General features: G+C 43.9%; 1 protein-coding gene across 1 annotated transcript in view; it reads right to left on the bottom strand.

The window, feature by feature from the left end:
* The window catches only part of FER1L6 (fer-1 like family member 6), a 682,981-nt gene that overhangs the window by 273,996 nt on the left and 393,985 nt on the right, over positions 1 to 15,000 (bottom strand). The window contains exon 14 of the mRNA XM_069220715.1: positions 7,329 to 7,449. Within this exon, the coding sequence (XP_069076816.1) occupies positions 7,329 to 7,449 (121 nt within the window). The remainder of the gene's footprint in view (positions 1 to 7,328; positions 7,450 to 15,000) is intronic.

The following is a 15,000-nucleotide window of genomic DNA, read 5'->3' as shown; positions in this document are numbered from 1 at the left end:
GTGCATTACTTGGTGAGATCAGACAACCACACCAACTAATACACCACTTTCCTCACAATATTTATATTATGAATTATCATAATATTAATTGAATAACTTAGAAATCACAGTACATATACATGTTAATATAAAATGACTTCAAAAATGTTATATATATAAGGAACAAAATATTACTGCTTTAACAATATAAGCTTTTTATAGAAACATCCTAAACATAATTATAACAAATAAATGAAGAAATAAAAATAATAACCAAAACACATGGTAAAAACATTAATAAGGATATATTCCAATATGCTACTGTAAGTACAATCCTATAACCATTGAGGACAATACTTATATTCTGAGGGGAAAGAAATCACATTTATTGTTCTAAATCCAGTATAACAGACATTGAGAAAAATACATATGCCAAGGGGTCAAATAAACTATTTTAATTCCAGTCTAACAAAAGTGTGGGTAAATGCAGTAATTGGGTGTTTTTATTTATTCACCTAACTCGTGTCTAAGAAACACTGGGGAAAGTGCAAACATTGGAGGGACAGATTTACTATTCCAGCTTCAGCCTATCAAACACTTGGTAAAGTACACATATTGGAATAGTTCATATTTACCCTTCTAACTCCACTATGAAAACAAAGGGGAAAGTGCATACATTGGGACTGACAGATTTACTATTCTATCTCCAATCTAACCAACTTTGGAAAAAGAGCATATGTATTGAGTTGTACTCATAACACCCAAACGATATACTATAGACATTACTAAAATTAGAAAATCATTAATATTCAATTTTGAAAACAATTAAATCGACTTTTTTTTATAAATGATAGAAATACAAATATAATACAATAATTTGTAAGTGTATTAATAATAACAGTGCACCACAAATTACTCAGAAAACACACATATTAAAATGATTCTCATCATCATAAAATACGTAAATACAATACAATGTATTATAATAAATGAAATACAAAATAAACAAAAAACATACTCAAACGAGCAAAATATCAAACAGTCCATTAAAAAGATGTATTTTATTCTTTAAAATTATGAGGGAAAAAGCATTCTTAAAATGCAATAAAACTACAATTATTAACAATTTAAGATTAAACACAATTAATGCATTAATCAATTAATATAAATTGTTAGATATTGTATTTCAAAAACTACCCAGTCAATCCCCAGTAAACCCAATAACTCAACCCTAAAAATGTATCTACAAATACAAAATGTAATAAACTGTTAAACAAATAAATAACAAATAAAATATATAAAACAATCCACATATTACTTAACAAAATAAACTCTAAAACTAGAAATAAAAAAGTAAGATCAAAGTAAACAATTAATTATAATTTAAAAAATAAATAACAACAAAAACGTATTTAACAAATTCATTAACATTAATTCTTATATATTTACAAAAATAAATACTACCCATCCAGACACCCTAGAATCGCAATAAGCTGAAAAAATGCAATAACAATAATGTTTCCTCCAAACTTATAATTATTTCACAGTAGCATACAATTTTTAAATAAAGAATATTTTTAAGTTCAATATAGCACTTAGGGCCTCATTATGAGGCTGTGGGCTGACTGTCGGGCCGCCAGGCCCGTTGGAGAGGATACCATTGTGAAGCTGGTGGTCTCCGCCCGCAGGTCCATTACGAGGTTTCCACTGGACTGACCAGCGGTTTGTGCCGGTCAGCCCAGTGGAAGCCGTGCTGCGGCATTGGCCTCAGCTCCTCATGGAGCCAAGACCAATGTCGTCAAACAGAGGGTGACCCCAGGACCCTCGGAATGTGCACTGTCTATTGTAGCAGACAGTGCGCATTCCTAGGGTGCTGGGCAGGCAGCCCCTGCACTGCCCATGACATAGTCAACATAGTTGTGGGCAGTGCAGGGGCCCCCTGTGGCCTCCAGCACTGGAAACTGGACTCGTGATCAGAGCAGCAGTGCTCAACTCAGCGCCCCCGTGGCTGACCATGACTCCACCACCATCAGCCCATCGGGAACCATATTCTTTCCAGGGTTGTAATGTGGTGGTCAGACCGCCTGGAGTGCAGTGGTCCGACTGCCACCATGGCATTGGCGGTCCTTGGACCACCAATGTCATAATGAGGCCCTAAAACAGTTAAAAAGGATAAATACTTAGCCTCAATATTTTGGAACCCAATATTTTTGTCGTAACACTACTTTGGTCAGATGATATTTGTGAGTCCATATTTCAGTAGAGCACCTCTCTGTACTAGCAGACACAAGGGGGCATATTTATACTCCGTTTGCGCCGAATTTGCGTCGTTTTTTTCTAAGCAAATTAGACGCAAAACTAACTCCATATTTATACTTTGCCGTTAGACGCGTCTAGCGCCAAAGTTCATGGAGTTAGCGTCATTTTTTGGCGTGAACACCTTCCTTGCGTTAATGATATGCAAGGTAGGCGTTCCCGTCTTAAAAAATGACTGCGATGCATAAGCGTCGTATTTATACTCCCGGGCAAAAATGACGCTCGGGAGTGGGCGGGACTAAAAAAACCGCATTTGCGCCGGATTTTAGCACCTGGGTCAGGGCAGGCGTTAAGGGACCTGTGGGCTCAGAATGAGCCCAGAGGTGCCCTCCCAAGCCCCCAGGGACACCCCCTGCCACCCCAGGAGGACACCCAAGGATGGAGGGACCCATCCCAGGGAAGAAAAGGTAAGTTGTGGTAAGTATTTTTTGTAATTTTTATTTTGTGGCATAGGGGGGCCTGATTTGTGCCCCCCTACATGCCACTATGCCCAATGACCATGCCCAGGGGACAGAAGTCCCCTGGGCATGGCCATTGGGCAAGGGGGCATGACTCCTGTCTTTGCTAAGACAGGAGTCATGTTAATGGCGTCTGGGCGCCCAAAAAAAATGGCGCATATCGGGTTAAGACGATTTTTTTGCCTCAGCCTGACTTGCCCCATTTTTGGACGCCCAAACGCCATTTTTCCCTACGCCGGCGCTTACTGGTGTACGTGTTTTTTTTTCACGCACACCAGGCCGCGCCGGTCGGCTAACGCCGGCTAACGCCATTCAATAAATACGGCGCCCGCATGGCGCTTCAGAATGGCGTTAGCCGGCGCTAATTTTTTTGGCGCAAAACTGCGTTAGCGCAGTTTTGCGTCAAAAAGTATAAATATGGCCCCAGGGGTCTACTAATTTCTATTTTATATTACCACAGTCTGGGGCACCACCCGTCTCATTCTCAATCTCATATGAATCAATCACTTCGTGAGAAGCAAGAATTTCTACATCATGCCTCTACAACTTACTAGATGGTGCAACAGTTTCTCCAGGGGATTTCACAGTGACTCTAAAGTTCAAGAATATGTCCTTCCACATCCCAGGTCAGCAACTGAGTCAGCATTTCTTGAGATTTCTTGTGAAGTACAGGCACCTCCCATTTTAAGTTCTATGCTTTGGCCTGTTATCCATTCGCACAGTTACACAAAGAAACTAGCACCCGTTGCAGCACCTCTGCTGTTAAGAGCAATATAAATGTATCCTTATGTAAACAACTAACTAATCTCTGCAGCATCTCTTTTTAAGGTGGAGTGCAAGAAATTAAAGAAAGTGGGTCTTCTTCTGAATCTGAAAAATCACAGTATTTATCTGCTGAAAAAAAAACTTTCAATGGGGTAATCTCTTGGACAGATCCTGGTGTTGTTTTTCTGCTGGAATACAGAAGAGTATGCCTCAAAAATGCCCTAAAAGAACTTTTGTCAGTAAAACCGGCTTCAACAAGGCAACCGCTCTGGGTCCAGGGTTACATAGTTGCCATGACAGCAATAGTCACATGGGCTTGATTACATCTAAAGGCACTAGTTTAGCATTGGTTGTTTCATTGAGATTGTCAATTTCTGCATTAGGAAGTCGAGATTCCAGTTACACAACAGGCTCCCTTCAGTGGTGGTTGTATCCAAACAATCTCCAGAAGGGGATATTTGCTAAATCATCCAATGCCAACCTTTTGGGACATGAGCAACTTGAAAAGACTTTCAGCTCCATTGAATGTGGTCCATATTAGATACTCAACAGTTATTCCACTGAAGGGACTTGGCATTCATACTACGAGGTCTCTGGGAATTTAACCTTTTTTTTTACAAAGGATGGGTTTCTTAATTTGCACAGATAATCAAGTGGTGCAAGCATTAATAAATCAACGGAGGGACACAAATATCTTACTTTATGCTCTTTAGCTCAGGTGAGAGGATCATTGGCAGATACACATTTAACCTCTCTAACTGTGGCTTACATTATGGCCCATCAAAATGTGGTAGTAGGTCAATAGAACAGTGCACTCTCTTTTTCAGGACGTTATGCCCCATCTCAGGAAATCTTTCTGTTTGTTAGAAATGGGGTCTTTGGTTGGCAGTCAGGTTACCCCTGTCCAAGCAAGGACCCTCACTCTAGTCAGGGTAAGTCACACACAATCCAAATTATCCTGTGCCCACCCTCTGGTAGCTTGGCACTGATCAGTCAGGCTTAACTTAGAAGGCAATGTGTAAGGTATTTGTGCAATAAATCATACAATACCACCATATAGCACCACAAAAATACACCACAATACACCACACAGTGTTTAGAAAAATATATATTATTTGTCTGGTTAAATGCAGGTCAAAACGTTCAAAGATGCAGTAAGTAAATGTAGAGATATCACTGGAAAGTGATACAAAGGGCCTGATTCCGAGGCCGGCGGGCGGCGGTCGCCGCCCGCCTGGCGGGAACCGCCATATGGCCGCTCCGCGGTCGAAAGACCGCAGAGGCCATTCAGGCTTTCCCGCTGGGCTGGCGGGCGACCGCCAGGAGGCCGCCCGCCAGCCCAGCGGGAAACCCCTCCCCACGAGGAAGCCGGCTCCGAATGGAGCTGGCGGAGTGGGTATGTGCGACGGGTGCAGTTTGCACCCGTCGCGTATTTCAGTGTCTGCATTGCAGACACTGAAATACACAGTGGGGCCCTCTTACGGGGGCCCCTGCAGTGCCCATGCCCTGGGCATGGGCACTGCAGGGGCCCCCAGGGGCCCCGCGGCACCCCCTACCGCCATCCTGTTCCTGGCGGGAGACCCGCCAGGAACAGGATGGCGGTAGGGGGTGTCAGAATCCCCATGGCGGCGGAGCGCGCTCCGCCGCCATGGAGGATTCTCCCGAGCAGCGGAAAGTCGGCGGGAGACCGCCGACTTTCCGTTTCTGACCGCGGCTGAACCGCCGCGGTCAGAATGCTCGACGGAGCACCGCCAGCCTGTTGGCGGTGCTCCCGTGGTCGGTGACCCTGGCGGTCACCGACCGCCAGGGTCAGAATGACCCCCAAAGTGCCTTAAGTCTTTTAAAAGCAAACAAAGTCTCTTTCAAGCACAAAGTACCTGGTTAGCATGAAAAATCTCCACAAAGGGCCGCAAAGGAGGAGAAGGGTGGAAACAAAAGGTGTGCGTCGATTTCTCTGGCCGCACACAATGATGCGTCGTTTAGTTTCCACGCAGGGACGGGTATGCGTTGATTTCCGGTCCTCAGTCGTGGATCCTCTTTGGGTTGCGGGGTTTTCAGACGCCCCTTAGATGGCGCGTGGATTTCCTGCACTGGCAGGACGAAGTCAGAGGAGCTGCGTTGATCAAGTGAGCGTTGCGTTGAATTTTCTACCGCACGGCAGGCGCTGCGTCGATTCCTCTCTGGAAGTCGGGCTCCGTCGTTCCGACTCAGTGATGCGTCGATCCAGTGGGCCGTGCGTCGAATTTACAGTCACTACGCTGGTGCTGCGTCAATCTTCTTGTTGCGAAGTCGGGCTGTGTCATTCCGGGTCGGGGTTCGGGGTGCGGTGAAATTTTCACTGTGGTGCAGGCTGTGCACAAGGAGTCCTTCTTGAAGAGATGAAGTCTTTTTGATCCTGAGACTTCAGGGAACCGGAGGCAAGCTCTATCCAAGCCCTAGCAGGCCAGTGGAATATCTACCAGAATATAAATGGCCCAGTTTCTAATTCTGATGAGTTGGTAATAGATTTTATCTGTTTCATAGGAATTAATATATAGATTTAATTGGGCCCTTCATCCTGTGCCTGGCTTAGCCATTCATGCTACAGAACAGGTGGAAGAATTTAAGGAGCTGATTTATATATGGCCAGACGGCCCTTTGTTCTGCCTAGGGGAAGGAACTGGTAGAGGAACCACCCACCACATGTATACATTACCATCAAGCAGGCCATAACAGTCCTGCACCAAACTGTTTTCTTTTTTCTTTTTGAACATACAAAAATAAATGCCACTTCACAATGGGAGTCATCTCCCATGGCGAAGTGGGCAATATTATCATTTTATTGCCCCTTGCTGGGGTTTGCCTGCTGGTGATGGACTGTACAAATGGCTATATGTCCACCCATCCTAATTGGGCGGGGGTGGCAGACATAGGGCCTCATTATGAGTTTGGCGGACAGGAAAGCCCATCCACTAAACTCCCAACAGGGTGTCTGCTGATGGGTCGACCTCCCCACCCGAGTCATTACAAGTTTCCGGTTAGGTGGGCGGGCAGAAACTTATCTTTCCCCCCACCGGCCTAGCAGGAAACAGGCTACAGCATTGTCTCCGGCTCATAATCGAGCCGGCAACAATGCTGTAGCCAGCAGGTTGCATCAGCACCCTCAAAATGTTCACTGTCTGCAAAAGTGGAAAGTTATGGGCTTCGGGCCAGTGCTGTAAATTCAAGAGTCATAACTTCACTAGCAATAATGAATCCTAGAGCGGATTTTCTGTTCCCATTAAAAAACAATGATTACTTCTTTGCTATTCACAGTACAACTTCAAAACCAATGACTTCCAGTTGTCCAACTTCCTTTTTTGACTGTCCGCTTTCCCAGCCGAGAAGGACACCCAATGCATTTTACAGAACAAAAGGCAAAGGCAGCAAGCCTGAGAATTACATTTCATAAAATGTATTTTTTTCAGAAGCATTATCTGTTCTGCCAGAAAATAATGAATTGTGCCGAGGACAGAACAACGGCATGGCATTTAGTGGACAAGTCTACGCTAGAACAGTTTTATACTTTAGTCCACATTCTAAGTATGGATGCAGAGAAGATATTAAAGTAAATTGAAAGCTGTAAAATGGAGAAACATTAAATATAAACCTATTCATACTGCTTGTTCGGTGAAGTATTAGCCCTTTGACTTACTGAGGACTAGGAATGTTGTAATATCGGTTTTATATGTAAATCGGACTTGATATTCATTTCACTGTAGGCTCACAGAACTAGGCGCAGAAACTGTTCTTCAAACTCTGCTCCCTGAAGGAATAATGAGAAATACTTACAAGATGGTTCGCTATTTTCTCCAGGATGTTGGAGAAGTATAGCCGGTAGGTCTGGTCTCCCCAGGTGCTCTTGATGTAGACACAGGGCTTCTTTTCAAAGAATGGCAAATAGTGGTAGTTTCTGGGGAGAAGAATGACAGTGTTTATTCCACTTAACCGACTTAAACTCCTAAAACTGCCACCGAATGAGCGTGACACACATAATACATCCATACACCGCTTACGTAATACATTGGTCTATAATGTACCCTTTTAATATCACATTTCAAAGTTCCTTTGACAATAATTCTGTCTCTGCGCACGTTTTGTAAGTTTCAAATGGGCATTCTTTTAAAATAAGCTGTAAAAACAAGTTCACACACCAAAGGAACAAATTTTATTGGTGAATCAACTTCTCTTGCTTTTTGACTCCACTTTACATTTTTGTCATCAAAGACAAAGTGTAAATGTTTCATGGTTTTATCTTTAATAGATAAATTCTCTTTTCAGTAGCATGCTCTACAGTTGATAAGTAGTGCCCACCTCTCTTTCATGTGAAAAAGCCATCTGAGTACATTTCAATATATAAATAGAGATACTCAAGACGTACTAAACATCGCCTTAAAGGTACTGTTGGGGCGATGGGTTAATATAACGGGCTTAACATTTTAAGGCATAATTATGGCTTGTTTGAAAAGACCGGTCTGGAATGTGAAATAGGAACCAGAGGGTGGAAAACTGATACCATAACACGGACATCCACCACTGAAAATAGTCACTAGGTCCTCCATCGGATGTGCTATTGAATATCAACTACAGTTCTCTGCACATTAATTTTCTTTAATTACACAATGCAATTCTGCTAATACCCAGGCCCTCTAATGGTAATGTGGCCCAAGTTAAGTGAAGCTGAAGAATTTTACAATCTTGAAGTGCCCTGCTAGATTTCATTTTGGGTCTGTTTGCAGTAAGACAAACAGGAGCTACTGAAAAGGTAGGTAGGCCAAGGACTTGGAAAATTTACCCTATTGGCTGGGGAGTACCCAAGAGTTACACCCAACTACTTGCTAGTGGCAGCAATAAATGTAGCACCACAAGGCACCCACCTCAGAACACTTTCTGGACTTGCGGAACATCAGAAGAGGACTGGACCTGCTATATGTGACCTGGAAGAAGCCCTGAAATACTACACTTGCTCTGTTTTGTACCTAGGACAAAGGATTGGACTCCATGGGTTAATTGGCTGACCTCCAGTGCAGCTACTGGGACACTATAAACTGCAAGAGGCCTTTTCCCTGAAGTGCCCAGCTGACCAGGGGCAAATGGACTAGACTTGTGTTGACCTCTTCATGAAATCCTTAGTATCTCTAAATGGCTACCCTTGAAGTCCTGGGGGGGCTGTACAGGTTTATTAGTGTTGTTGTTTGGGTATCCCATAGTACATTTGGAAACTTTCCCTCCAGTGCTTGAGCAGGACTCGCAGGAAAAACGTAGCTGTCTGGCAGTTCCTCAGCATCCAAATGAATATCAGCTTTGCCCTGTGCAGAGACCTCCGCATCTCAGCAAAAAGGGCTAAATCCCATTGTGCTTTGGGACTTTGAAAAGTTTCAACCCAAAATCTCCAAAGCTCCACAGCACCAGCTTTGCTCAGGTATCCAGCCTTTGGTTCCACGTGGCGGTTACAGATTCACCAACATCCACAGCGGAGAGGATTTTTCTTCTCAAAACTGACAAAGTCCCATTCTACATTGGGACTTAGAAGAAATGTCAACATTTTTCTTAAGAAAGTGAAAAAATCATTCCCTTTCTGAAGTGGGTCTTAGAAATGCTTTTGAACTTTTTGACTTTCAGTATTTCACCAAGACCAATCCACTCAGTGAATATGACCCTTGCTCAGTCACCTGAAATCACATCCTAGTCCCGTCTACTGTTTCCAAAGGCTATAATTGGCCCTATTTTTCATTAAAAGTTAGAAAAATGTACATCTCCGACTCTCCAAATTGGATTTCTGTGGTTTTGGTGTCATTTTGTTTATTACATTTCACTCTATTTTTCTCATTCAGTTTGGAATTGTTACTGTTTACTGTTTCACCCAATTGCTATTTTGGTACTACAGAAGTACTTCCCACATTGCCCTTTGGTACACTGTCTGCTCTGTGCCATAGCTAGCAGAGGGTTCAGCTCAGGCTAATTGATTGACTTTGAGGGTTTACCCTGACAAGAAGTGTTATTGTTCTTTGAGGTGTGCAGTATCTTACTCTAAATAGTAATCCACTTTCTTACAATCATTTTAGAGAGCACAGCTCAGAAACAGAAATATTCAACTCCGGCCCACTAAAAATTAAGATCTAACTCGGAGAAAAACCAAAGGTAGCACTCGGTATTTGACAACCTCTAAATTTAGCCACGCAGATGCCAAGCTCCTGAGCAAAGACAATTCAGTCTTTCAAACATCTGACATCAGTAAAGCAATCTCTGCCTTACTGTGGTTCACATCCTGACAAGTACTAGTATAGGCCTAATAGCCAGCCCAAACTGCTTCACCCATACCTCTCTACAAACGGGACAATATAAAATGGGATTCTGCAGGCTACTGGCAACCAATGGACTATAATCATATCGCAGAAATATGAGGCTGGTTTCTTATACTACAAACCCTTCTAGCCGCAGAATTCCTGGCCAGTTGGAACCTTTTAACTGCTTGGAAAGATACATGGAGTAGAATAGGTGCAAAGGAAAGTTAATTCTCTGGTGCCTACTATGTGTCTGTTCATTTTGGGAAGTCAAGGAAAGATTAGTCTGTTTATGGTAATCAGAAAGAATTCCCTTTGCGACACCTAATCCCTATGTAGTTCAATGACATGGACCAGGACTGATTCAAACTGGAACTTTCACCTACTGCCAAATCACTTGCATTTACAATGAACAGAGACCTCAGCCTCAATGAACACATTGCCAATAAAAGAAAGATGGCCAGGTACTAGCTCTCTGTGCTAAAGAAAGTGAAACTGTTCATCTCAGGCTTCAACTTCAGAACTGCTGGTCAAGCTCTTGTATGTGAATGCCACCCTCTAAGGTATTCCAGACTCAACTATGTCCACCTTAAGGGCATCCTACATGCCACAGCATGTTTCACTCAGTGCCTGAAGAAATATGACCACATCCACACCATTGTGATGGAACTCCAATTATTGCGTTTGTGGGTGCCAATTCAATCAAAACGTGCTGTATCCCTTACCAAGCCATTGTGGCCAGCACCCCCATATATATGGCTGGCATGCTCACCACTTCCTGTGGCTCTTGGCACGACTACAGCCCAGACACCATCAGGGTTGAGGAAAAGATGTACAAAAAAGAGAAAACAAGGCAACAGACCTTATTTCCTATATTCCCAGGGACTGGGCCAGCATCCCTCTACCCTCAGGACCAATTCAACCTTATAATTTAAGGAAGAGCTGAAGGTGCACCTCTTTCAAGAACACTTCAACATTAGGTGCAGTCGACCTCAGTTCTCAAGACCCAAATAAAAATGTCAAACCTGACGCTTAAATATTTCCAAATTTCTAAACATAGTGAACAAAGTTTTTATTTATGTCATATATATAAACCACTGGCAAACATTCAACAAGAATTCTTACCCATGTTCTATCTATCTATCTATCTATCTATATATCTATATATCTATCTAGCTATGGATGTCAATTCACCAAAATGCCAGGGGTAGCGGAAAGTGATATCACACACCTTTTGACCTTACCTTTCATGCACACACACGCTTACACATACATACACATTCACACATATACACAATCTCTCCCACATAAACACTCTCACCGGCAATCACACGGACAAAATATATTTGAAAGCATTTTTTTACTTACCTCAGCTACTGGGATAGGTCATATTCCAGCTACTTGTACGTCATTTTTTATTACACCATTAGTGAATAATGAAGCATTAGTCACTATTGGTGTAATACAAAACAATTGCCAGAAAACAAGGAGCGTGAAGCATTAACAGAGCTGCCCCTGTGTTCCAAGCACTGAGTTTGCCACCTATGAGGCCAGGGGTCGCAAAGGCAGTGCCAGGGGTAGCAAAGGGCAAGCCAGAGGTCGCAGCTGCCACCCCTGATAACCCCTAAATTATCTATCTAGCTTAGGTATAAATATTTAGATATAACAATGGAATATATACATCTTAATTACATACTTTTACATAATCTGCCAGCACCTTCCTATTGACGTGGTGGGCTTTTGGTATGCTCTTGACATCGCTGAGCTGATGTTGAGTGGTTTGCCTAACAACAGTGCTTGTACTCTTGTGTTCAGTCACTGTCATTGTTTAAGGACCAGGCCCCTTTGCATCCAGGGTCTGTAATTATGGTGCATTCTGACCAGATTACTGATGAAGCTCTGATGTTCTGTGGCTCTGGTCTGAGCGGTAGCACACACAGTGGAAGTCTGTGGCTAATCGTGTTTTTTTTCTCAAACATGAGCAGAAGCATTTTGCTTCCTTTATTTATGCGAATCACAGGCCCAGCCCACTCTTTCCTGGTTCTGGTATACCTTCTCTGTTTAAATCGTATCAGGTTGGGCGAACTCTCTGTGGTTATGTAAAAACTATTTAGTTGAGAGTCAGTTTTCAGGGATTCTTTAAAAAAAAAATTACAATGTTTTATGTAAATAGTTTAGCTATACATCTATCCCGACACCATGGATATCTAATCCTAATGTATTCAATTCTAACGTAGACTTTTATTCCAATGGAGAGAGGTAAATGGGCCTTTCAAATATTCTGGTTTTTTTCAAGGATTCTTAAAGTCTTTTGAATTTTGTAGTTGATTCTTTATTACAATTGTTCCTTCTTGATGGCTCTCAGTATGTTATTCCTATTACATTAAATGGCTAAAGAGACACAGTTGCAATTATTCTTCAACGTTTTTAGATTAAACCGAATGAGCATTCACTGACAATTATAACTTGAAATTCACTTAATGGTTTAAGAGTGAATTTATAGATATATTCAACTGAGCAGCCAACTCGAGTTTCACCCCTTACAATGCCTGTCAGATGGGGCCTTTTTCAAGGCTTGATTACCAAGAAATTCAAATATTGCGTTCCTGCTTAGAATCCTGTTAATTTCGGATATTTATGTGTAAGAGCCCAAGCGGAAAATAAGGCCCAGATTTAAGAGGGCCTAGCGCCTCCTTGCGCCACATTAGCGTCATTTTTTACGCTAATGTGGCCCAACAAGACCACAATCTCAGCTCCAGCTTTACAAATTGGCCCAATGGATGCATTGCAGCACTTTGTAACCCCTTGCGATACTAAATGCCAGCGCCAGGCATAATGTATGCAAAGGGGGCAGTCCCCATTAGGGGAGGGTGAAAAAATGGCACAAAGAAATCCAAAAGATTTATTTTCTCCATTTTCTGCGGCATTTTTAATGCCTGCACAGAGCAGGCGTTAAAAGGAGGCACACCTTGATTTATAATGGGCTTCAGTGTGCTTTGCAGGATTAACATCAACATTCTTGACGCAAATCCTGCAAAGCGCCAAACTAGCGTAAAAAATGTCAATGCTATTTCTCTAACTACCGCCATGGTAGGTTGTATCTTTAATACGGCGTACACATGGTGATGTTGGGGGGGCGCTCAGGGGCTCAAGAAAAGTGGCGCCACATTGGATGAAGCGCCACTTTTCTCAAATCTGCCCCTAAGTGTCTTTGCGATTTTATTCATGAGCCGGCCTCTGCGGTCCTTTCAATCTCACCCTCATGTTGTTGGACAGAGGCCCCAGACGCAGCCTCATGCTGTGTATTCAGATACATTAGTTAAACGTTGTTGGACCTGGCTTTTTGACAGGGACATCCCCAAAATGTTTGCCTCCTTCCTCCTATTTTTTCTGACCTGTTGTTGTTGGCTTTTGACCTCTGGGCACTTTACCACTGCTAACCAGTGCTAAAGTGCATATGCTCTCTGGGTAAATTGTACTACTGATTGGTTTATCCATGATTGACTATTTAATTTACTTGTAAGTCCCTGGTAGAGTGCACTACATGTGCCTAGGGCAGGTAGATTAAATGCTACTAGTGGGCCTGCAGCACTGGTTGTGCCACCCACCTCAGTAGCCCCTTAACCCTGTCTCAGGCCTGCCATTGCAAGGCCTGTGTGTGCAGTTTCACTGCCACTTCGACTTGGCATTTAAAAGTACTTGCCAAGCCTAGAACTCCCCTTTTTACTACATATAAGTCATCCCTGATGTGTGCCCTAGGTAACCCCTAGAGCAGGGTGCTGTGTAGGTAAAAGGCAGGACATGTACCTGTGTAGTTATATGTCCTGGTAGTGTGAAACTCCTAAATTCGCTTTTACACTACTGTGAGGCCTGCTCCTTTCATAGGCTAACATTGGGGCTGCCCTCATACACTGTTGAAGTGGCAGCTGCTGATCTGAAAGGAGCAGGAAGGTCATATTTAGTATGGCCAGAATGGTAATACAAAATCCTGCTGACTGGTGAAGTCGGATTTAATATTACTATTCTAGAAATGCCACTTTTAGAAAGTGAGCATTTCTTTGCACTAAAATCTTGTTGTGCCCTTCAATCCACGTCTGGCTAGGTTTAGTTGACAGCTCCTTGTGCATTCACTCAGACACACCCCAAACACAGGGTACTCAGCCTCACTTGCATACATCTGCATTTTGAATGGGTCTTCCTGGGCTGGGAGGGTGGAGGGCCTGCCCTCACACAAAGGACTGCCACACCCCCTACTGGGACTCTGGCAGACAGGATTGAGCTGAAAGGGAACTTGGTGCATTTCTTAGAGACTCTTTGAAGTCACCCCCACTTCAAAGGCACAACTTAGTATAAAACAGGGCCTCTGCCCTACCTCATCAGACACTTGCTGGAGAAGAAACCTGAACCAGAAACTACATCCTGCCAAGAAGAACTGCCTGGCTGCTCAAAGGACTCACCTGTCTGCTTTTCTACAAAGGACTGCTGCCTTGCTGTTGGCCTGCTGCCTTGCTGAACTCTTGCCTGGCTGTAAAAGTGCTCTCCAAGGGCTTGGATAGAGCTTGCCTCCTGTTCCCTGAAGTCTCAGGACCAAAAAGACTTCAATCTTCCTCTTGGACGCTCCGTGCGCCGAACTTTTCGACGCACAGCTTGTTCCGCGGCAAGAAAAACGCCGCACACCGACGCTGATCAACGCGACGCCTTCGGGACGACCGAAACTTTGACGCACGGCCTCGCAAGGACAACGCCGCCCGACTTCCCGGGAGAAATCGACGCGACGCCTGCCGTGAGATCAAAACTTTGACGCACGGCCTCGCAAGGACAACGGCGCCCGACTCCGCAGGAGAAATCGACGCGACGCCTGCTGTGAGATCAAAACTTTGACGCACGACCTCGCAAGGACAACGCCGCCCGACTCCGCAGGAGAAATCGACGCGACGCCTGCCGTGAGATCAAAACTTTGACGCACGGCCTCGCAAGGACAACGCCGCCCGACTCCGCAGGAGAAATCGACGCGACGCCTGCCGTGAGATCGAAACTTCGACGCGCAGCCCCGCAGAACGACGCGCAGCCGGAAAACAAGCAGGAAAATCCACGCACAGACCCGGGACATCTGGTAATCCCCGCGACCCACAGAAAGAGACTGTCCGCACGCCAGAAAACGACGCCCGACTTCCCCGCGT

The sequence above is a fragment of the Pleurodeles waltl genome, chromosome 2_2 (genome assembly GCF_031143425.1).
Source record: "Pleurodeles waltl isolate 20211129_DDA chromosome 2_2, aPleWal1.hap1.20221129, whole genome shotgun sequence".
NCBI lineage: Eukaryota > Metazoa > Chordata > Amphibia > Caudata > Salamandridae > Pleurodeles > Pleurodeles waltl.
This window is presented reverse-complemented; position numbering and strand designations above follow the sequence as displayed.